The sequence below is a fragment of the Protopterus annectens genome, chromosome 2.part0 (assembly GCF_019279795.1).
Source record: "Protopterus annectens isolate FY-2018-M chromosome 2.part0, PAN1.0, whole genome shotgun sequence".
NCBI lineage: Eukaryota > Metazoa > Chordata > Ceratodontiformes > Protopteridae > Protopterus > Protopterus annectens.
In genome coordinates this window covers 1,817,590,470-1,817,613,430 of record NC_056728.1, presented here as the reverse complement: position 1 = coordinate 1,817,613,430, position 22,961 = coordinate 1,817,590,470, and the positions used below count along the sequence as shown (strand labels likewise).

General features: G+C 40.5%; 1 protein-coding gene across 2 annotated transcripts in view; it reads right to left on the bottom strand.

Moving 5' to 3' along the window:
• The window catches only part of ELP3 (elongator acetyltransferase complex subunit 3), a 1,566,942-nt gene that overhangs the window by 1,333,359 nt on the left and 210,622 nt on the right, over positions 1-22,961 (bottom strand). For both annotated transcript variants that reach the window (XM_044061854.1, XM_044061853.1), the window contains exon 6: positions 9,920-9,988. In XM_044061854.1, the coding sequence (XP_043917789.1) occupies positions 9,920-9,988 (69 nt within the window). The remainder of the gene's footprint in view (positions 1-9,919; positions 9,989-22,961) is intronic.

The following is a 22,961-nucleotide window of genomic DNA, read 5'->3' as shown; positions in this document are numbered from 1 at the left end:
CAATGGCCCTTCCTCCTCTCACCATAGCTATTGTTACTCCTCTTCTAAGACTTTCACTTGACAGAATGTCATGACAGATTACTGTGTAAGAAAGGTTGGTTTGTTTTTGCTTTCTTGTAATTTGTACTGCTTCATTGTCTTCTATTTTGGATACTGTGGTGTGTTTTCTTTGCACTGTGTTTTACGTGTGTTCTGCTTTCAACTGCGCATTTAAACAAAGAAAGACACACAGCTGTGTCTCCCGAGTCACCGAGAAATTAAAAATTTCTCTCAATCTCCCACCTTGGTGCTGTCACTCTAGTGGTTGCCCCTTACTTTAATTTAACCACATATTTTCTTCTCTCTCTCTCTCTCTCCTCTTATATTGGCTATTGTCAGTAAGCACACACTTATTTTGTGAAATCACTCCCCATTCAGCTATTTAAATTTATTGGACATCCCACTGTTTTCCATAAAGCCATAATACCAAGTGCCCACCTCCTTCAAATCCATCTTGCTCTTTTAAAATTAGTGGTTCTCGCTTTAGATTGTTAAAGCTTGAGTTACCCCCTATTTCATATCTAACTGCTTACTGCACACTGCAGCTCTTAGGATATTAACCCATTTTCCCTTTAAAATTTGAAAAATATAGCCAAGACCATCAATTAATGGACAGCCCACATTCTGCCTTTCAGCAATCGTCTTGGGATTTGTGCTTCTGTTGTTCTCCTAGTGACAGAATGTGTACTGCAACATTATTTTCTGGAAACTGATGATCACCAGAAAAGCAGGTGACGGCCTGGAAACTGTGCTTAAGAGGGCATTGATTCCTAACTGCCTCTGACTGGGCAGTGAGTGTCTGTGTGGGACCTTCCTGACTGGTCAGGTTGCTATTCAAGACACTTACTTGGAAAAGTTTATAACAAGCCTACAGACCCCTGCATCATCTACAAGACTACCCATCAAAGAGTCTGTGGCCTTCTTCTCAGCTTGGATTGGTGCTATGTTTCTGTCTGTACTCCTTTGCAGATTATCTTTCCACAGCAACAACAAACCTGAACACTAAAACCCTGTTATACTCTTTTACACACTTGACATCTGGTGACAGAAGAAGCAAAAGGCATTGCATCCCAGCAGTATGAAGCTGTGGAGAGATCACCACTAGCAGTAGCCAGGCAGTAGCCAATCAGACAAACCCCCTATTTTCATCATTCTTGACAAAGCCATTTTTTTTTCTTTTCAGTAAGTACTGCTTGATTAGCTGCTGCCTAACCAAACTTCCGAATAGCTCCCTAAACACTTCATCCATAAATCATCAGGGTCTACTTATTAGTTTCCCCTCTAGTTTTTGTTAGTGTCCTGTATGGATGCAGACACAGTGACATTTTTCCTGTAAAAGCACCCTTGAAATTTCAGATACCTAGTTACACCCAGGGCAAAGAATTTGCAGTGACAAGCACTGCCCTCAAGAGTTGCAAAACAGACACTCCTGACATTATTTTATATTCTCACCATAACCATCTAATCAATAAAGAAAGGCCCATTGCCATAGATATGAACTTTCTCAATATCTTCATTACCAGCTTGGTGGCTATGGGCATATTAAGGCAATGTAGAAATTGCCTCATGATTACCAACACCCGGCTAATTCTCAAACAAACTGATAAGGTATGTGAGAGATGTGTATACACAATGCCACTGAGGGCAAGACTGTCATATAAAAGCACTCCTAATGTCAATTAGGTAGTCAATAGTACACACACACTGCACTCATCAAACACAGTTCAAAGCACACACAGACTCACATATGCCGAGGCACTTGTATGTTACCTTCCTAAACCCCAAAGACCTCCTAGTACACACAACAAACACCCTCAGCAGCCCTAAATGCACTCTTTCAAACACCCACATCAACACATAGAAGTAGAGGCTGCATGAGATGGGGTTTTAAGTCCATAGGGCAAGCCATCACACAACAACAACATTCTGGTCATTGGAAACTCCATTGTGAGACACACTCTGATGTCAGGCTGAGGAGAAAGTCATGGTCAGTTGCTTATCAGGGGAGCAGGGTCTGCCACATTATGCACACACTTGCGGCACTAAACTACAAGAACCAGTATGGCTCAGTCACATTCTGTGTGGATTTAAATGACCTGAGATGCACCTCCCTAGACTATATTAAGACATCTCAGAGCTCTCAGAATGCATGCCACAAGCTGGCAAGGGCCTAGCACGGAGAAGCATTTTGTCCTTCTCCAAGGATGATCCCACATTATGAATAGATGATGACCAACTTTAATAATTGGCTTAGTTTCTGGTGTCATTCTAAGGAGATGCAATATCTGTCAGCATGGAAGGAGATGGTCAACAGACCATGCTAATTTGCCAAGGATAGTTTGCACTTCTTCCCTCCAGGCTTTCTTATATAAGCTAAAACACTGTCCTCCTCCATAGTGCCTTTTTAGGCAATGCCAAACTAAAAGCACTTCTGACATAGCAAATCAAAACCAAGAAAATCTATAGGTGCTACTGCTCAATGCTAGGAGTTTAAATAAGAAACTCCACTACCTACAAGCTCTCCTCACCTAGAACAATGATGATGTCTGTGCAGTCACTGAGACATGGTTTAAAGCTGTGCACAACACACCAGCAGTGCAAGGCTAGAATTCCTTCCACACATTTAGAACAGCTACTACACAGACCGGGACTAAAGGTGAAGCTGTCTCAATTTACTTCAAACATAAATACGCCTCAAGGATGTTCTAACAGGACAATTCAATTGAGCTTCTCCACATTCAAATCATAGGCAAAATACCATATCACTTCCTGCATGTTACAGCTCCCCCTCTATGACCCAGAAAATCTATAACCTGTATCTAAGGTTTTGGAAACACTCATAATCCAACCCAAAACCATATTCATGGGTGATTTTAATTACCAAACTATTAAACGAGCATCATAAATTACACTAAATGTGCAGACAGAGATTCCTGATTTTGTAAACACAAACTCCCTGGACTACATAGGTTCATAGGTAGGTACTAGGCTATTGGCCCTAGGGCCTATATAAGCCTAGCCAAACAGTACCTTGGCTTTTGACACCCAAGAAAATTATTTTCCTGTGCCCCTGTCAACCAGAGCCACATAGGAAATTCACCCCGGGGATCACTTATCTCCCATCCAATCATCATTTCTTGAAGAGTGCTAATGAGGAGGTTTGTTTGATATAGATAGGTAGTTTGTTCCAGAGTATGGAAAGTCTCTGAGACAGGAATCTATCCCTCCAGCATGTTCTGTTTATTGTGGTGACAATGTTTAGGTCCCTAGAGCGTGTAGCTTGGAGGGATTGGGATTTCTTTACCTGGAGCATGTCAAACAGCTCTGGGCTTGACATAGCTTTGTATGTTAGGCAGAGATGGTCTCTGAGCAGGCGATATGCGACAGAGTAAAGCTGGAGTTTTTTGAGACAGTCTGTGTAGGGCATCTGTTTTAGGCTGGTAATCCTCTTTGTAAGGTATTTCTGTGGCCTTTCCAGTTGTTGTAGATGTCTTGTGAGGTACATACAAAAAGGTGAGTTGCACTCTATAATGGGTCTAATGAGTGACAAGTAGAGGGGAACAATGACCTCTTTTTTCCTGGATGAGATACCTTTTGTGATGAGGTGTGCCACGTAGAAGGATTTCCTGACTACTGCGGCGATGTGATTATCAAAGGAGAGACTACTGTCCACCTGTGTCTCAAGGTCTCTCATCACACTTTTGATGTTAAGTAGACTACCTCCTATGTGGTAGTTCATAGGTACAGAGTTTTTTACCAAAAGGGATGACAATGCACTTTTTGGCATTGAGCTTGAGGCCATGGCTTTGACACCAGGCATCTGTCTCAGTGAGGCCCTTATGTAGGATATCCACATTGTTAGGAGATTTGATTATGGCTCCTAGTTTGCAGTCATATTTCCCTCTCTCTCTGCCTTCATTGGCTATTGTTAATAAGCACATACTTATTTTGTGAAATCACTCCCCACTCACTGGCACACACATCACCTTTGCCAACCAGGGGCACAAACATACTGGATCTGGCCTTCACTAAGATGGGAGAGTGCTGTACACCCCCCCTAGTATAATGTCTTCTCGGATAAGGTCAGACCAAAAAATGGTCTACTTGAAGTAAAAATAAAACAGAATCCAAGCTAACTTCCTACCATTAAGTGATAACCTGGCAAAACATCAAACCCCCTTCACCCCTGAGAACACTGCAGTTTTTTGTGTAACTATTCACAGAAACCCTATACAAGCATGCTAACAGCTGCATAGAAGCAGCTGTACACACCAAGAGAAGTACAGAACTAACCCCCCCCCCCCAAAAAAAAAAAAAAGCTGCCCTGGTGGAATCGCAGCATCAATAGTCTGTATAACAGGAGGAGGAAATCATGACAAAAATTAGGAGGTGTAGCACCCATCAGGATAAAAACACTCAAACTAAACAAAACTCAGGGGACAAAAAGTGTAAATTGGTTCAGCAATACCCATACTTACTGGGACATGATAAATGAAGTATTTAAAAGTATGTATTAAAAAGGCCTCTGTTATGGCAGCTAAGGGTATGTGGGAAGAGACTAAACAAAAGATAATAAAAAAACTGAGAAACTGGAAGCTCTTGTTTATGGATCTGGATAGTAAGATACACATACACTGAAACTGTTTTTAGTCTCTAGTTTTATAGACACGTCAGGCATATTTTTATCAACCACAGAAGAAGTTGTGGATATTAATCAATAAAGATTTGAAGGAATTTATCAGGAAGGGGAAAGGGGCAAGAGTTAAGTGACACAAGCTGATCCTTCCAATAGAAGAAGGTGGTCTCAGATTACCTGATGAAGAGATTTTAGAGCTATGCAGTTAGGGGTCATATACATAAACAAGCAGGAAGTCGTAATTCAAAGTGGAAAGGGATGATGATGTGGGGTGATTCAAGAAATAAAGAGACAGTGGAGTTTTGCACGCAGATCCTTAAGGAGAACAACAGCCATACAGAATATTATACTCATAAAACTGCAAAAAGTATTCTAAGAACTAAGCAAACATGAGAATTTGCTGACAGGGATGACTGCAAGTAGTGGTATACAGAATTTGCTGGAGAAAACTGACAAAGGAACTAAAGCATTGGGAACAAATAACTAGAGAGGGAAAGGTAATAGAATGGGATGAGGTCAAGATGACATCTGGACTGCAGGCTAGAGACTGTCTTCCACAGCAGGGATTGATATCAGAGTACAGGTGAAGAGAAAGGGATAGGGGAATCTTAAGTGAAAGACCTGATCTGTTAAGTTTTTTTAGTTGAACCCAGACCAGAAGCAGCTGTTATAAAGGGATAATTAGTAGGGCATGTAGAATATTGTGCTAACTATAAAAATCAATCAGAGGTAGTTAGAAAAAATTGTGAAGACAGACTGGATAAGCAATTTTTAAAGGAACAATGGGATGACATATGTATGGCTCCTAAGTATGGAACAAAGTCTAAAAGGTTTAGGATTTTTGCTTGAATGTTTTTGCAGCATAGGCATTTTTATACCCAAAAGCAGACTCCAAAGAATTTTTCCTCAGGTAAGTGACGCATGCTGAATTTGTAATGGGAAGAGAGGTAAAATGGAAGCAAATTCTTTGGGAGTATAATGAGTTGGCAAATGTAAATAATTCCCTACAGAGTACTTTGTCAGAAATATTGGGTGAGCAAATGGGCGTAAATAAGGAAAGGATTCTTTTGAGCTAGGACACAAAGTTTAACTCTCTTGGCTGCCAAAAAGTAATTACTACAAAATGGAAATCAAAGTCTAAACTACTCTAAGTACTGCATATTGCAGTAGAGATAAAAACTGGATGTGGAATCTTTATTTCTATGTAATTTGCTTCTTCCATTTTCTAAATAGAAATTGTGGGAACAACAAATTGTAGAATAATGTGCTGGAGGATAGACGTTTAAGGGAAGGTAGGAAATGAGCAATGTATATAATATGTTGGACTAATGACAGTTATTACAATGGAGTAGGTGTGATGTACAATGCATGCAACTGGAAACATGTTAACGTGGCTTGTTTTCTTTGATATTAATGTACATTTGCTTATGTCTTAAGTGATTATAAAATAAAGGTGTTAAACAACCATCTGTATTAACTTTGCATTCTCTTACCATAGCATCAACAAAAGACAACCTCTTTCCTTTCCTACCTTTCATTTCTAGCTCATATGCTAATTTGATACCATAATGATCTCTGCATTCAAAGCCCCTTTAATACCGCCATTATGTCTCATCAATGCGGTGGTGGTGCTGCAGTAGCATTGTCGCCTCACAGTAAGACGGTGTCCTGTTCGATTCTCAGAGCGTCTTCTGTGTGGAGACATGCATGAATGGGCGTACCTTCATTGAACGTTGTGCATCAGGGCCGGCAACTCGGCACGTAAAAATCTGCCAATCATTAGCAAACCGTTATTCCGCTGTGGCGACCCCTAACTGGGAAAAGCCGAAAGACACAACAACACAACTGCTTTATTTTCATTAATTTTTATTTTTTCTACTTATTCAGCACAGTCTTAGCTGCAAGTGTTACAGATACTAGCAAATAAAGGAGAAATTTATAGTATGCAATAAATACAATACTTTAAGAATGAATACTCTAGGTGCATACAAGTCTTGCTTTTGGCAGAATAATCAACATTAGTAGAGCTGCTTTCCATATGAAGGGAAGTTACTAAGAAACTGAATATCAGGGAGGAATGAAAAATATCCATCTTGGCAGAATATTACAAAATGAGGACTTAAAGACATGGTGATACAGCAGAGGTGCTCCAGGCAAGATGGCACAACTGGCTATTGGGAGTAATGTGAAAGAACAATTTTGATCAAAGTGTTGGTACAGAATGAGAAAAAGCTGATACAATGTAGAGTTAAAGGAGGATAGGATGACAAGGTTTTAAAAGAAGGAGGTAGGAAGAAATTAAAGGGCAGAATACAGGCAAAGGGAGACAAATTAGTGGCAGCAGCATTTGTCTAGCTCTGCAAGCAGTTTTTAATGTCAAACTCTTTAGTAATCAGCAGGGTGCTGTAAATTTACTAGCATTGCTTCTTTGTCCATATTGTCCTTTCCTCTTTCTTCCTAACTAGACTTCATGTCCCCCACTGCTTCATTCACGCTATAATACACTATCTATACAAATTAGATATCCTACCCCTTTCTGTAACATTTCAACCTTCCCATTGCATTTATCTTTTCTCTCTGATCTTTTAACTCTTCATAAATGTTGCCAGTCTTATCCACTAGCGCACACATCAATTTTGCCAGCACAAACTTCTTACTATTAACTTCCCTACTCCACTCCATTCTCAAATACTCTGAGATGTGTTTTTAGTTTTCCCACTCCACTCTTCTTTCCCTAATCTCTCTCTCTCTCTTTTTTTTTTTTGTGGTAGACTTGGTTCCGCTACCATTAGCTATTCCCAGGAGCATCCCCTCATTCACAGAGTCTAACAAACAGACTAACCTCCCCCAAATAACCTCAGATTCATGTTTGGGGCTGCTGAAGAGATAAGGCTCCACAGAGTATGTCATGCAACTGCTAAGGATTGCTTTCTACTCCTAAGTTTCCATCCCCGGTGTAGTGGGCTTGCTGGCATTTTATCCTGCCTCAGCCACAGTCTTGCCCACCCTTGAAAACACCACCATATCCATCCCCATCCTCCACCAGAGATCAACCACTAAGTGCATCCAAGTGCACACACCCATGTCCCTGGGATGGGTTCATCAATCTTCATTATCTGTGCAGTTAAGAGCCTGAGCCACCGATCACAACCTCTGGTCACCTGAGCTGTATTGAGGGCTTTTTCCCTCTACACCACAGGCAAAGGTGCTTTCTTTCTTACTCAATATCCTGCTACCCTCCACCCCCCAGCCAAGACTACCTCTTTTCCCCTGCATACAGTTCCCTTACACAACTATTAACAGTGCCCATAGAGAACTACTGTTATCATCCATAGTCTCCAGGTATTTCAAATTCCAGCTTCCCATTTACGCCCCTCTTTTCCATCCATTTTTTTTTCCTTCCCCTCCATCATTCCACTACCGTTAGCCTCAATTATGCCATTCCTTTCTACTAACTTCACCAAACTTAAAATGTCTACATCTTTAAGTTTGTCCCACCCAACACAATCTCTAAAAGACAGAAGATAAAGCAATGAATGCAAACCAGATGATCTAGCATCAATCAGCAAACAGAGTTGGAGGAGGCAGGATTATAAGGTGAAAGTGTGAAGCCAATGTTGTTTTGCCCAAACTGGAGGACAGAAGTGGACCACTCCACTGCAATGTTGATACCCACTGATGAAAATGTGTTGAACATGCAACATATACGATGGGGATGTACACTTTGCTTTGTCGAGCTGTATTTATAGTACATTTCAGTGTAAAAGTGTGAAAACCTGCACAAAGTTCAGGAAAGGGACAGCAAGTACTGCACTTAAGTCACCAGAGGAGGAATTAGGCCATATATAGAAGGAAAAAAATCCCACTTTGGTAACAATCATGACCGCCAACACTTGTCCCCTACCCAGTGTGCACAGATACTGGGAAGAAGACGGGAGAATTTAACTGGTCAACAAGAAGCAAAAGGCAAGATGACAGTAGGGGTGACAACAAAACAGACATCAAAAAATTCTGCCCTTCTTTTGATTTCCTATTTTAAATCATTAAAGGCATTCCTCAAAATATGTGGGCCAGGCTACCCAAACCTTTCAAACCATCAGAATGAAACTGACAGTGCCAGAAAGGTAATAGGACATCACAGATATGAAAATACACAGAAATCATCTCCACTGAATGTCCTTCCAGTGGCTCTCAAATAAGGTGCGTGTCACCACATCCCAAACACTCTCCTAATCCTATGCGGTCAGATTCGGGCTCCCCCCCCAACTCCTCCTGCTTGTGCACACAGTTTTGGCAAAGACGTAACCCAAAGTTCCTAATAATCCTGACCAGGAAGGAAATAAAGTCCTTAACTTCTAGCAACCAAAGAATCTCAAAATATGTGCCTCAAATAGAGAAATATCTAATCTCAAACATTTCCCAGCCTTCCTTATGGACTACATACAGAAAGCACACATACCCATCAGCTCCAGCTCCATCAAAGATAGGTATCCCCTTTCAATGGGGACAAAAGTGAGAAGCATACACTAAATCCATCCTCTTCAACATCTGGGTCCTATACTTCAGATGTGGAAGAACAGACCACAAACCCAAATTAGACAATCTTATTACGAGATGGTCTGTTACTGCCATTATCTTCCTTAATCTTAACCCACTTTTCCATTATACATTTTGCTAGTGGGCTGGTATAGTCCTTCCAAAAAGTATAAGTACGGGGAGAACAACTGCCAGTTCAACTCTGGATCTAGCACCTTTTCTATCAAGCTGCTAGTGAGAGGGCTAGCCCTGCTCTCTGAAGTACAGAGATAAAGGCATGATGATGACTCGGACAACTGAGTTCAGTTAGAGGCTCAAACACTGAAGAAGCCAAGTGGGAAGTAACATGAGTTAACAGCCGATACTGAATTGCACATCATTCAGGGAGGGAGGCATCTCGGCCCATTGCTGTACTGATACCCAGTGGAGGCTGGATGCATATGTCTAAAATGTCCAGAATTTCATAGAAAGCCCAAATTTTTACCTCACAAAGTGTTGTTTTTCTTTTCTTTTTGTTGGCAGCATTTTGCTTGTGAATCACATTATTCTCAATTGCATGCTGGCATTCCCTCAGTGCATACTTACTTTTAAATCAGTTTCACAGAAAAAACTTGTTGCCTATGTGCTGCTCATTAACCGAACAAAACAGGTAGGTACACTTACTATATACATTTGAAATAAAGTTGCCACAGCAGAGGATATACTTGCCTGTTCCACACGATGCCTTGTCTGCAGGTAAGGGTCATACCTTGCACGGATTGCCCTCATTGAGGTAGGCTAAAAAAGGAAATGCGAAAGAAGTGCATGAGAATGTCATACATGACTGTAAAAACTCAGACTCAATACTGCATTTCAAACATTTGAGGAGGAAATAAGACAAGGTACTACTTTAGGACAATCCAGCCTCAAACGTCTTAACTGTCCGACAAGATTTAGTCTACAGTTAGTAGCACAAGTACTTCTGCATAGTTCAGTTCAAGTTGACTACAGCAAAACCAGAAAACCCCCTTCCTCAATAGTGGGATGTGAGGGATATCAGAACTGAGCTATTCTATCTGAATATCAGAGAGAGTCAGGAAGCAATAATTAATTAAATGACTATTTGATTACTGCATTCTTACCCCTACAGTGCCTTTTTCCTAGAAGCTAGTCACTTCAGACTTCACAGGCAGAAAAAGGAATGTGAACATTAACAATGGCATTACAGAGTTTCAAGGATATTTTACTGTCCATCTCATTCAAAGCCATGAGGTTTCCATCAAATTACATGTATCCATATAAAACCAAACAGATTGAGTGTTCCTGAAACTATGGCTAAATAAGAAAAGGATCATAACCGATCAGTCTTGACTCAGGCAGAACTGCTGATAGAGTGACGCATGCTACTTCTGGGTAGATCACATCAGTGGATGACGTGTATGTACAAAGCAAAGGTGGAGAACAACAGGAGGAAAGGCAGACTAGTAAATCAGGACAGATGACATAAAAATTATCAATGTGGTGGGGTAAATAGAATGGACACTAAACTTTTACATGAACTCAGTGCTTCATTTGCTTCTTAAGAGAAATGGCCTACACATGCTGCGCAGTAACTGCTGACTTTTTTTTTTGGTCACAAGCAAGTCAAGCTGCTTACATACTAGAGTTAATAACAGTGTATTGGTTGGGATGCTGTCAATAAAGACAGCCTGGGAAACAGATTTCTAGAAGTGCAACAGCCCAGCTACTGATTTTCACTGATGTCTACAGAGATGCATGTTAAAGACAACTCTAAGATGCTGTATGTTGCCCAATAAAGCAAAGCAAAGTTGCAAACTGTTGAAGAATCAACCCCACAATTCAGAAGTAATCTGTAAAATAAGCAGGTAGGTGCTATACAGAAGAAATGTTTATCCAGTGCAAATTCGGAGATCTTTATGAACAGTTAGTGATCACATACATAAAAAATAAAACATTGTAATGACTGTCTTTACAAATACTGTTGAATGTTTAGTCTTTATAATACTTTATGTATACTTTTCATATGTATTCTATATTCAGTTGCAAACTGAATGACTCCATTTCAGTGGGGTTCTGAAGATTTATACTCCTTGTTCCAAAGACTCCATCTGGAGTGTTTTTTTTTTTTTTTAATGAAAATCAAGACGTGTACCCTCAGTTTCAAATAATCACTATAAAGATATGTAAATGGTAAACTGTTTAGCATAAACAAAGCTTTACAGTGTTAATATTCATTAAATTGTAGGTCTTAAACTGGATTTTGTGTGTCCTAGTACACAGCAAATATTCATTTTGCAATATTTTTGAAAATAACTTAAAAAATCTCTGCAATCACTCAAGTTACATACATCAGCAGATCTTCTTTAGCCTCATATCAAAACTCACAGGGGGCAAATAGTTAAACTTGTTACTTGGTTTTTGAGATATTTACAAAAATATGAAAATTATGACAATATAAGTAAATACCATATGAACTACAGCAACACTACGCAGAGGTAATTTCTTAGTGCGGTTGTGCTGCTCATCATATAAGCTTTAAGATCAACTATTACAATAGACTGCATATAGCATGGTTTAGGAATTATTAGTGCAAATATGAACAGACTACATTAGCACTTGGAAGAATCGGTAAGATGTAACTACAGAAACACCGGAGGTGTCACTATGATAAAATGAAACAATACGAGAGGATACAGCATTACTTAGATGTCAAAGTCTCCATAATCTAATCCATCCATCCATCCTCAACCCCCTTTTTTCCCCCACTGACAAGACACAAATGAAATGGCCTTTGCCAGCCAGTATCATTACCACACACTGTATCCTCTTTCTCCTTTGCAATCATACAAAATGTTTTAGAAATCTAAATAGGTTCCAAGATAATATAAAAGACAGCCAATTTTATACATCTACAATCATGGTAATGGTGAACCATTTGAGGCTCCTACATAAATTTGCTGCTTTCTTTTGAGCTAGTGAAAGCCTTTAGGGTCACATAGCCCTGAATAGTTAACGATCTGATCTACAGGTTTCAGCACTGACCACCATCCTGGTAAACAAACTATACTAGTGAAGTGAGCATGATGTGCCTGTTATGGGGAGGCAATATTAACACTCAACTCAGAGAAAAGATGATCAAACTTACAGCTACAACATTCCAGCAGTGGAGGCTGGTAAGGAAAAAGTGGTAGGCATTCTGCGCATGTTTCAATGAAGGCAGATATCTTGAAGGTACAATGGTTCGCCTCTACCAGATGCCACCATATACTCAAAGTAAGACAAATAATAAGTAGAAATAAAGCTCTTGCACTTAGAAATGTATGACATCATCCCCTTAGCAGCAACATGCCACCCTCTTAATCATTGTGGGGGAATAAATATCCATTACAGACTCTGTTAAAATGGGAAAGCAAAGTGGTATGTGGATTCTACAGCTGCACAAGACCAAAAAGTAGGCATGGAACATGTGTTTCTACTGAAAATGGGTACAGGTGTGCAAGGTGCACAGCAGAAAAATATCCATCCAGCTCAGCAAAGAACTAAGTGAACAGCTGCCAAGCTTATAACTTTTATAGAGTGGAACTTCTCAAATGGGTCTCATCCAGTAGGAAATCAACCTTCATTGTACTCAGTTAAATGCCAGTATTATTATTTATGGAAATAAACTGCATTATGGCCCATGCCAGGATCCTAAGTACCTGGCTTCAGGATCATGTTCAGGACACAACCTTCAGTTCATGAACTGCATTCAGACCAGGTGGACTTCATTTAAAAAAAAAACTATGAACAACATAAACTTTCTAGAAGAACTTTATTTACTTCTATACATATAGCTACAAACTCCTAAAAGTACAGTTTTGTACCTACCATAAATGTAGATGTTCGAGGATCCACATTGCTGCAGTCCTAACTATTGGGTAGTCCGCTGTCCAGTCGGCCCGAATACCAAAGTATATGGCTGACGTCGGTCAGGGCGCATTAGACTGACGTCAGTACATCAGGGTACTAATGCGCATGACCGACGTCATATCCTCAGTCTTTTCTTGCCCCAGATGTCAGAAGACCCTGAAAAGCTAAGGCCAAAACCAAAAATTCCAAACATACCTGCACCAAAAATATGTACAATATATACAAAATTACCAGAATATAACCTCACCTACACAACCACCCTTAAACACAGAGGGAAGGAGGGAGGGTAAATTGGACTGCAGCAATGTGGATCCTCGAACATCTACATTTATGGTAGGTACAAAACTGTACTATGTTCTTCATTCCACATTGCTGCAGTCCTAACTATTGGGTAGAATCCCAAAGCAGAGGTAAGGAGGCTGGCAAATCATAAGGAAGCAGGAACTGACAACATGCCTTGCAAAATAGCTGTGGCAAAACCAGCCCTAGACTTAGAGTAGAGAGGAAGGTGATAATGCTTAGAGAAAGTATGCACTGAACTCCAAGTAGCTGCCTCCAAAATATCCTTAGTGGCCACCCCTTAGAAATGCTGTAGAAGTGGCAGTAGCCCTAGTGGAATGAGGCCTAATTCCAGCTGGAATCTCCTTGCCATGATGGGAATAACAAAATGCAATGCAAAACCCAATCCACCTAGAAATAGTTTGTTTTGACACAGGCTTGCCCTGAACCCAAAGCAAAAGAAACAAACAACTGCTGAGACTGCCTAAAATCCTTAGTCCTGCTCAAATAATAACGCAATTGCCTGTGTACATCTAAAGTGTGCAAAATCTTTTCCCCTTTATTTTGGGGATCTGCATAAAAAGTAGGCAAATGAATAGTTTGGTTTAAAGCCACACTAGAAACCACCTTAGGCATAAAGGAAGGATTAGTGCGTAAAGATACCCTATCCTTATGAAAAATCAAAAAGGCTCTACCGCCATAAGGGCCTGCAACTCAGAAACCCTTCTTGCAGAAGTAATGGCCAACAAAAAAGCAGTCTTCCATGACAAATATTTCAATTCAGCAGTAGCCGCAGGCTCAAAAGGTTGTAGAGTAAGTTTCTCCAACACAAAATTGAGATCCCAAGCAGGAGTAGGAGCTCTACGTGGGGTCTTATATTCTTTGCCCTCTAAGAAATTGCTTGAACAAAGGATGCGAAAACAATGGTGGGTCACAATCATAGTGAGCTGAAATTGCTGCAGCATGAATCTTAATGGAAGAGAAAGACAAACCTTTGTCCAATAACTCAGTAAGATATTGAAGAGCCACACTCAAATTAGGCTCAGAAATCTCCAATTTGTTTGCTGCACTCCAAAATAAAAATCTCTTCCATTTTTCTGCGTACACTTTCCTTGTACTAGGTCTTCTGGCTTCCATAATCACATTTAAAACTTGTTGAGGAAGTTGAGACCTGCTGTCTTTCAAAACAGAATATGCCAGGCTGTTAGATGAAGTGATTGAAGCTTGACATTGAGCAGGTGACCGTCCCTCTGAGACAACAGGTGTGGAATCAAGGGTAAAGGCCATGGAGGCTTCCTTACCAGACTCCTCAGTAATGGGTACCAGTGCTGCCGAGGCCAATCTGGAGCTATTAAAATCATCCTTGGCTTGTCTTGTCTGACCTTTAGAAGCACCTTTGGGAGAAGAGGCAGAGGTGGAAAAGCATACACATGAAGATTTTTCCAACTGAAAGAAAGAGCATCCACTTTCCAAGCTGTGTGATGAAACCTCTTTGTGCAAAACTTTGGCAGCTGGTGGTTTAATGGAGAAGCGAACAGATCTATGTCTGGAGTTCCCCATGACACTGTCAATTTTGAAATACATGAAGATCCAGTTTCCACTCGTGGGGATCCATGATTTGTCTGCTTAACACATCTGCTAAGGAGTTCTGTGCTCCGGCAGAAACCTTGCCTGAAGAGTTAGTTGCAAGCTGAGCGCAGTCTCCCATAAAATCATTGCTTGCCTGCACAATGGGTAAGAATGTGTTCCCCTTGTTTGTTGATGTACCACATGACAGTTGTGTTGTCTGTTAGAATCAACACCTGCCCTGGAAGAAGTAACTCCTTGAAAGCCATTAATGCAAACTGGACTGCTAACATCTCTTTCATGTTGATATGTAGATGCTGTAGTCTGGCAGGCCACTTGTCTTGTATCCACTTTCCATTTAGATGAGCTCCCAAGCAATGTCTGAGGCATCTGTCGTTAGAATCTGACTCGCCTCTGGCCGGGTCACAGAGAGTCCCTTGTTTAGGTGACATTCCTGAGCCCACCACAAAATTCCTTTTGAATGCAAGGTATTATTTGAATGACAGTGTCCAAATCCTGGCAGTGCTGTGTCCATACATTTTTGAGATACCATTGCAGCTTCCTCATATGCAGTTTGGCATTGGGAAGCACCAGAATACAAGATGCCATGAACCCTAAGGCTTGAAGGACTGTCCTTGCAGTCAGCCCGGACTGAAGAGATAGTTGATGGAAGTAACTGGAAAGATTCTTTTGTTTGTCCGGGGTTAAAAGGCCATCTGGGCTGCTGTATTCAGTCTCACACCCAGAAAGCACATGTCTTGAGAGGGTACTAGACTGGACTTTATTTCGTTCACAGAATACCCTAGGCATCTTAGCACTGCTATGACATAATCCAAATGCTGTAGAAGGTCTTCCTTTTCTTGAGCTAGAATCAGGCAGTCGTCCAAGTAAGGATAGATTTGAATTCCTTTTAGCCTGAAGTAAGCTATCACTGGAGCCAGAACCTTTGTGAATACTCTGGGCGCAGTGGATAAGCCAAAGGGCAATGCAGAGAACTGATAATGAGAATTTCCAGCTCGAAAACGCAGATACTTCCTGCAACTTAGTCTTATAGGCACATGAAGGTAAGCTTCCTTGAGATCTAAAGTTACCATCCAGTGATCCTTGCCCAGCACAGGTAAAAGCTGTTGTAACGTCAACATTTTGAACTTGGGAATGTCCAGATAAGTGTTGAGGATAGATAAATCCAAAATTGGCCTCCACGTGTTCCCCTTCTTCGGTACTAGGAACAGGCGAGAATAAAATCCTAGGCCCCTTTCTGGCACAGGAACTGGCTGAATGGCCCCTATGTGGAGCAACAGAGAAATTTGCTTGTGAGCCTCTTGTCTTTGTAGAGGAGGAATGTCTGGCATGCCTTTGAAAGGAGGCATGGTATGGAAATAAAACCTGTAACCGTGGTGAATGATATCCAGAACCCATCTGTCTTTGGTAATTAAATCCCAATTTTCTTTGAAAAGGGACAGCCTTCCCCCCAAAGGTGCTGCCAGGCGAGAATGTACTGGCAGCTGAAAAGGCAGGTCATTGGGTCTGCTTACGAAAGGACTGACCCCTGCCCTCACCAGAAGTCTGAGCAGGGGAACTCCCTGTCCTAGGCCTAAAAGAACCTTGAGCTCTGCCCCTACCACGTCTAGACCTACCCCTAGACTGGGAATCATAAGCAGGATAAGTCCATCCCTTAGTAGGCCAATTTCTACTAAACTTTGGAGGCTGCACCTGCAAAAAATCCTTAACAGTTTGCATAGACTTAGCCTTGTCCTCCATTTTCTTTAAGACTGCTTCCACAGGCGAACCAAACAACACATCAGACTGCAAAGGAGCATCCAAAATCCTTGTTTTAACATGCTCAGCTAAATTCTGATCTCTCAACCAGGCATGCCTACGAAGAACAGAACCAGTGGCAGCCACCCTCGAGGAGGCCTGCACAGCATCAAAACCACATTGCAAGGAATGTTTACCCACCTGTTCAGACACATGAACTAAATCCTGCAACTCTTTACACTCAATACCTTCTGCCAGAGCATCCACCTTAGATTTCAATTGTGAAAGGAGATAATTCTGATATTTTAACATGTGAAACTGACAATTCAACGCCCTCATGGCTAAAGTGGAAGAAGTATACACTTTCTTTCCCCATCTATCCAAAGCCCTTGCCTCTTTATCAGGAGGAACAGGATTTTTAACAACAGAGGCCTTCACACCTTTAGGCCCCTGAGAGACAGTTTCCGGGTCTGCCCTAGGACTCTTAAAAAGATACTTATGAGCTTCAGGCACCCTATAGTACCTATCCGGTTTAACTGGGGCAGGAGGCAAAGAATCAGGATTGAGGGAAGCCTCTGCAAAAACATCTTCCACCACATTCAGAAGAAGAGGTATAGCTAAAGGCCTATGCTGGGGTAAAAACAAGAATTCCCTAAGCCTCTTCCTGGAATCAGAGAAATCTTGACCTTCCCATTTAAAATGCTCCCTCATGGAATGCAGAGTCTCTGAAAATGAAAAATCCTCAGGAGGAGAAGCTGAAGGAGTAGAATCATCCACATCAGAATCAGAATAAGGAGGATACTCCTGCAAGTCTTCAGCCGAAGACTCAGAAGCCTCCGAACATTGCTCAAAACTCTCAAACTCAGGTTCCACCCTAGGCCTCTTATCAGGAGGGGGCATAGAACCTCTAATCATAGTAATCAAATCCTCTGCCATTTTAAGCATATGTTTCTTAGGCAAAGACCCTGAAGCACTAGGAGAAACCCCCACTGAAGTTAAACTTGGCCTGCCTCTCAAAGAAGCCTTGGAAACAGAAGGGAGGCTCTAACCAGCTTAGGGAGAGAGGGAAGAACAGCCACCTGAGAAGCCCCGCAGCCTGGCCTACTTCCTGCGAGGATACATCCTGTAACAGTAAAGTCTCTCCCTGAGACTCCAAAGAAACACCTGGCAAAACCTCCGGCTCCACTGAGCCTTCTAAAGATCCGGCGTCTGGGACTGTCGGTTCTTCCACTCTAGGCTTTGCTGCTTTGTCCTTGCGCTTTTGGCGAAGCGGGCGGAGCCTCCGACGGCATTTTATAATTACAACGCTTCCCAAAACTAACCTGGCACAGTCTAACCTTCTCTTAATAGTGCGTTTGTTAAATCTAGCACAAGAGCGCATCCAACAACGCCGTGCTCAGGCCCTAAACAAGGTATACACAAAGTATGGTAATCCCTATGAGGTATCTGTTTCCCACAAGAAATACAGTTATTCACTTTTTCTGACATCCGGTTAAATACTGAGGCAAGAAAAACCAAAATATTCCCCACGGGTACTTAGCCAACTTTGATTCGGTCTGAAACTCTGACTTCAGAAACTTTCAGAACGCCAACCTGCACTCGCAAAATTGCTTCTGCATCGGACCATGCGGCAAAAAAGACTGAGGATATGACGTCGGTCATGCGCATTAGTACCCTGACGTACTGACGTCAGTCTAATGCGCCCTGACCGACGTCAGCCATATACTTTGGTATTCGGGCCGACTGGACAGCGGACTACCCAATAGTTAGGACTGCAGCAATGTGGAATGAAGAACATCACTCAAGTTGCTTGTAAAGAAGTGGAAGGTAGAAGATAAGGGACCTATTTAAGAAAGTACTTCTCAAACAATTCTGGATATAGTTAGCACTTGCAGATACTCTGTGCTCTGTCCATGTGCATGTCTCCTCCTCAGCACTCTGCTTTGCTAGGTGTATGCAGGGTTAGGGTCACAAACTAAAACAAATCTTGAACCACTGTGAGGTCTGTCTGGGATGACGATACCTCCTGTTTAACCCCTGCTCCAGTTGAGAAGGCTCACTTGACCAGAGTGGGGGTGATGATCAGCAGGCAGTGGGCGCAAAGAGAACAAAAAATTCAACTTTAATCTTGCAAGGAAAGTTTTGCAAAAGGAATTGAAGCACGGAAGTAATATATTTTGTCAACTGGAATTTGGTCTGGTAGAACAAAAGATTATATTATTTTTTGAGAATGGAGAGAAGGTTCCGGGAACAATTGTGAGACAGAAACAGAACATCTGGTGAAAATACAATGGGAAAAAATACCATTTGTCTAGAGGCCAAATTCATGTTTTAGGTCTTCAACCTGAAATAACACAAATAATGGCAAAAAGGGAAAGAATGACAAAATCAACAAGTTGTCAAAGTTCTTGATAACGTTCAGAACTGCTGCTGCTAGTGTGAAAAAATGCAGAAGCATAGGCTATACATTATATCAAGAAAAGAGAATGGCCAGAGAAACTAAAGAGGGACTGAGAAAAGAAGTCAGCACTAGATAAAGAGTTGGAACAGCAGACTGAGATTTGCATGGCTACCATGGTATGTTGCAAAAGATGGAAAGTTTATGATTTTTGCACAGAAATGCATCCACATGTATTTTAATAGTTTTTGCACTTCATAGGATTTCTGCACGAAATGCTTCCTGAGGAATTTTTACAAAGCACAAGTTGTGCGAGGTTGGCATAATGGTTATGGTGTTCGCCTTATATTCTCAAATGGGGTAATTGGCTAGGCTTAAAATGGCCCACAAATCTGAACAGACTACAAAAAAAAAAAAAAAAAAAAAATTATATATATATATATATATATATATATATATATATATATATATATATATATATATATATAATTTCCGCAAGTTAATAACACATGCTAGAGATGTTTGGACGGAGAAAGAGGAAAGTGAGAATATATATTTTTTGAAACTGCTCTGAATTGGAAACTTTTAATAATGCATTATAAGCATAATAACAGTTTTTCACATGTCAGTTCAACCCACAGGAAAAAGCAATATCTGCTTGGATAGTACTGTATAAATGCTTTTAGTCTTCAAAAGGCATTATTTTGCCTAATACCCCCCAAAGTAAATTTTCATTGACTTTTTCTATGTAAATATACCAAACAATATGTAAAAAAAAAAAAAACTATTTACAATTATTAGTACAACATATTTCTGATTAAATCCTCAGCATGTTAAATACACTATTTATTAATCACATGGAAATTAAAAGAAAAAATAAACTTAATGTCTTGCTGTTCATTTTTACCAAGCTAGAGATTTAATTGTAAGATACCTTAAACCTCCTGTAAGAGGCCCATGGGATATATGCAAATAACTCCTTAAGGACATAAAGTGTTTCTGCTATATGGCTTCTGAATGTCCACAACTTGTTACTTTTAGCCTGAATCTGTCCATAAAGACTTAAAGGTAACAATGCCAAATGCCACTAGGTTCACAGTGAAAGTGGAACGGGTGCCTAATAGTTTAAAAATATGTGGGTTACCCTTTAATATGTTCCAACTGCTGTTAACAATATTCTTCACCTCCCTAGCTTGAGGTCCATATTCAACAACTAAGGCTCTATTGTAAATACCTTCTTGTTTCTTACTTTTACCTAACCAAACCCCAGGAGTTGTTTATACCTAGTACCCCTTCCCAACACAAGGTTACTCCTAATTTCAAAACTTCATTAGTTCAAGACTTCAAATATTTCCTCACAGAGAACTTTATCAGAAATGCTGGGTCAGCAAAACAGAGAACTGTCAGAAATACTGGGTGAGCAAATGGGTGTAACTAAATTAATAGCTCTTTTGAGCTGGACGGAGGATCTGCATTGCCTAGAAAAAGCAATACCGTGTTAAGTTTAATTTTTGTAGCTGCCTAAAAAGCAGTTACTAGAAAATGGAAGTCAAAGTCTAAACTAACTGTATTTGAAGTACTGAATATTGTAACAGAGATAAAAGAAATGGAGGTGGGATCTTTAGAAAAAAGTAGGAGCAAATTACACAAAGCCTGTATGTTAAGTGATTATTCAATAAAGGTGTTAAAAAAAACAATAAATATCTTCAAAGAATAAAAAACATCCTGCAAGTTATACTGCAGTAATATATGGACAAACAACTGCCAGATGTACGAGCTAGTTTTAGAAGGGAAAGAGTCACTAGACTTCATATTGCCATTTGATGGATAAAAGAAAAAGCAAGGGAGTTCCAGAAAAGTATTTACTTCTACTTTTCTGACTACTCTAAAGCCTTTTGTGTGAACCATAATAATCTATGACAAGTATTAAGAGAAATGGACAGACTGGGTCAATTTAGTTGTTTCCTGAGAAATTCATGTGCAAACCAAGTAGCAACAGTTAGATCTGAATACAGAATAACTCAAGTTCAAGACTGAAAAAGGAATGCAGCAAGACCTTACTTTTTTTTTTTTTTTTTTTTTAACAAATACAAAAATGCAGTTTTTTTCAGCTCTCTGAGATGTTCTCAATCCATCCCCTACTGCAGTGACAAAACAAAGACCATTCCTGTTCCACTCATTCACATCATGTCACAATGGGTGATCTAGAAAAAGCTTGTCGCAGTTTAGCTAATCATGGAGGACAACAGTGATCTTTAACTTATTTTTGCATTATTGCATGCTCATTTTGAAGAAGCAACAGTGCTTTCTGCAATCAGAACACGAGGGGGACAAAATCTCTGCAAATATCAGGATTTAAAAGTTAAGTGTACCAACAGCTCTTGATGTTCAACATATAATCTACTGCAGACCTCAGAGGAGGACACATTCCTGAAAAATGGAAACATAAAAACAATGCCATTTTCAAAAGAGAATATTCACAAATGGTTGAAAACTTGTTAAAGTATTCTTAATCCCAAGTGTACCATCTAAAGTTACCATAAAACTGATTTTTGCAGGTTTGAGATGCAGATCGCTGTACCAGTGCCAATGTAAATTAGGATGTATTTATCTGGAGTCGTTGTTGGTCTTTCGGCTTTTCCCAGTTAGGGGTCGCCACAGCGGAACTCCTGTAGTAAAAATGTAAAACTACTGGTGTTCCAGGCATGTACTCATGCCAGGCAAAGAAATAAGTGTTTTATGACCGGCTAATTATCTTTCTTTACAGCTGTTACATTGTGCTGCTTAGTATGTCATTAAGCTTCATTTGGCTACCCTGCATTGAGCTTTGCTTCATGCACCAGCAGGGCACTGTGTAGTCCACAGCTGCAAAACATTGTTTTGTGTCTTAAGTTTGTCTGCGTTTGCCCTGGTGTTCCTTAAAGTAGCCCCCTAATACATTTATTTTGTATTTGTTAACCAGGGTGAACTGTGCATACTCATGCACCATTATTAGAATCCGTTTGGGAGCACTGTCTAGTTCAGTGACTTGTTCAGAGTAACAGAGCAGGGAAATGGTGACAGAGAATCAAACCCTGGACTACAGTAAGCAATTCTACTACCAGATATAAATTCATCACTTGACTGTGATCCCTTCCAATAGTTGTATAGTTGCTTACTCCTTAATTTAGCCTAGCCCAGGTGCATCTTGCTGCAGCAACAGTAACCTCCACCTCCTAGGTGCAATGAAAAATGCTTTGCTGCATCAAGCTATACTATCTCCTCCATTAATACAGGTCAAGTCCTTTCTTTATCAAAAAAAAGGCAGTGCCTTGTTGCTACAAGTTAGGCCCAGGATAAAGCAAATCTCTATAAATCCAAATTTATTGGAAATCTTTTTGCTAGACGTAGTTAAACCTAAATACTACCAATTAGTATCTTCCTATCAGGCAGGATATTACAATCTAGAATGAATAAAATTCTATAGTTCACTATTACACATAGCCTGCCTACAATAGACCAGCTTTCTGGAGTAATGGGAATGCAGAATACCCTTACACTTTGTTGCCAGAATGTTAGCATTACGCACTGACAGTGCACAAACTGCCTCACATTTACAGACAAGTACTATTTCTATAACACACAATCTAGGTGAGAGGTGTAGATATTGGCTAAATTTGAAGGCTAGCCTCTCATCAAAACAAACGTTTAGTACCCACCAGACTGTCTGTACCAACAGCCACCTCACAGCAGTATGCCTATCAATGTAGAGGGAAAAGAAAAAGCCTTATTATGGTGTTATATTGCTTAAGAAATCTCTCCCTAGACCTAAAGGGCTTTCAAGACACAAAGTTGGCGCAC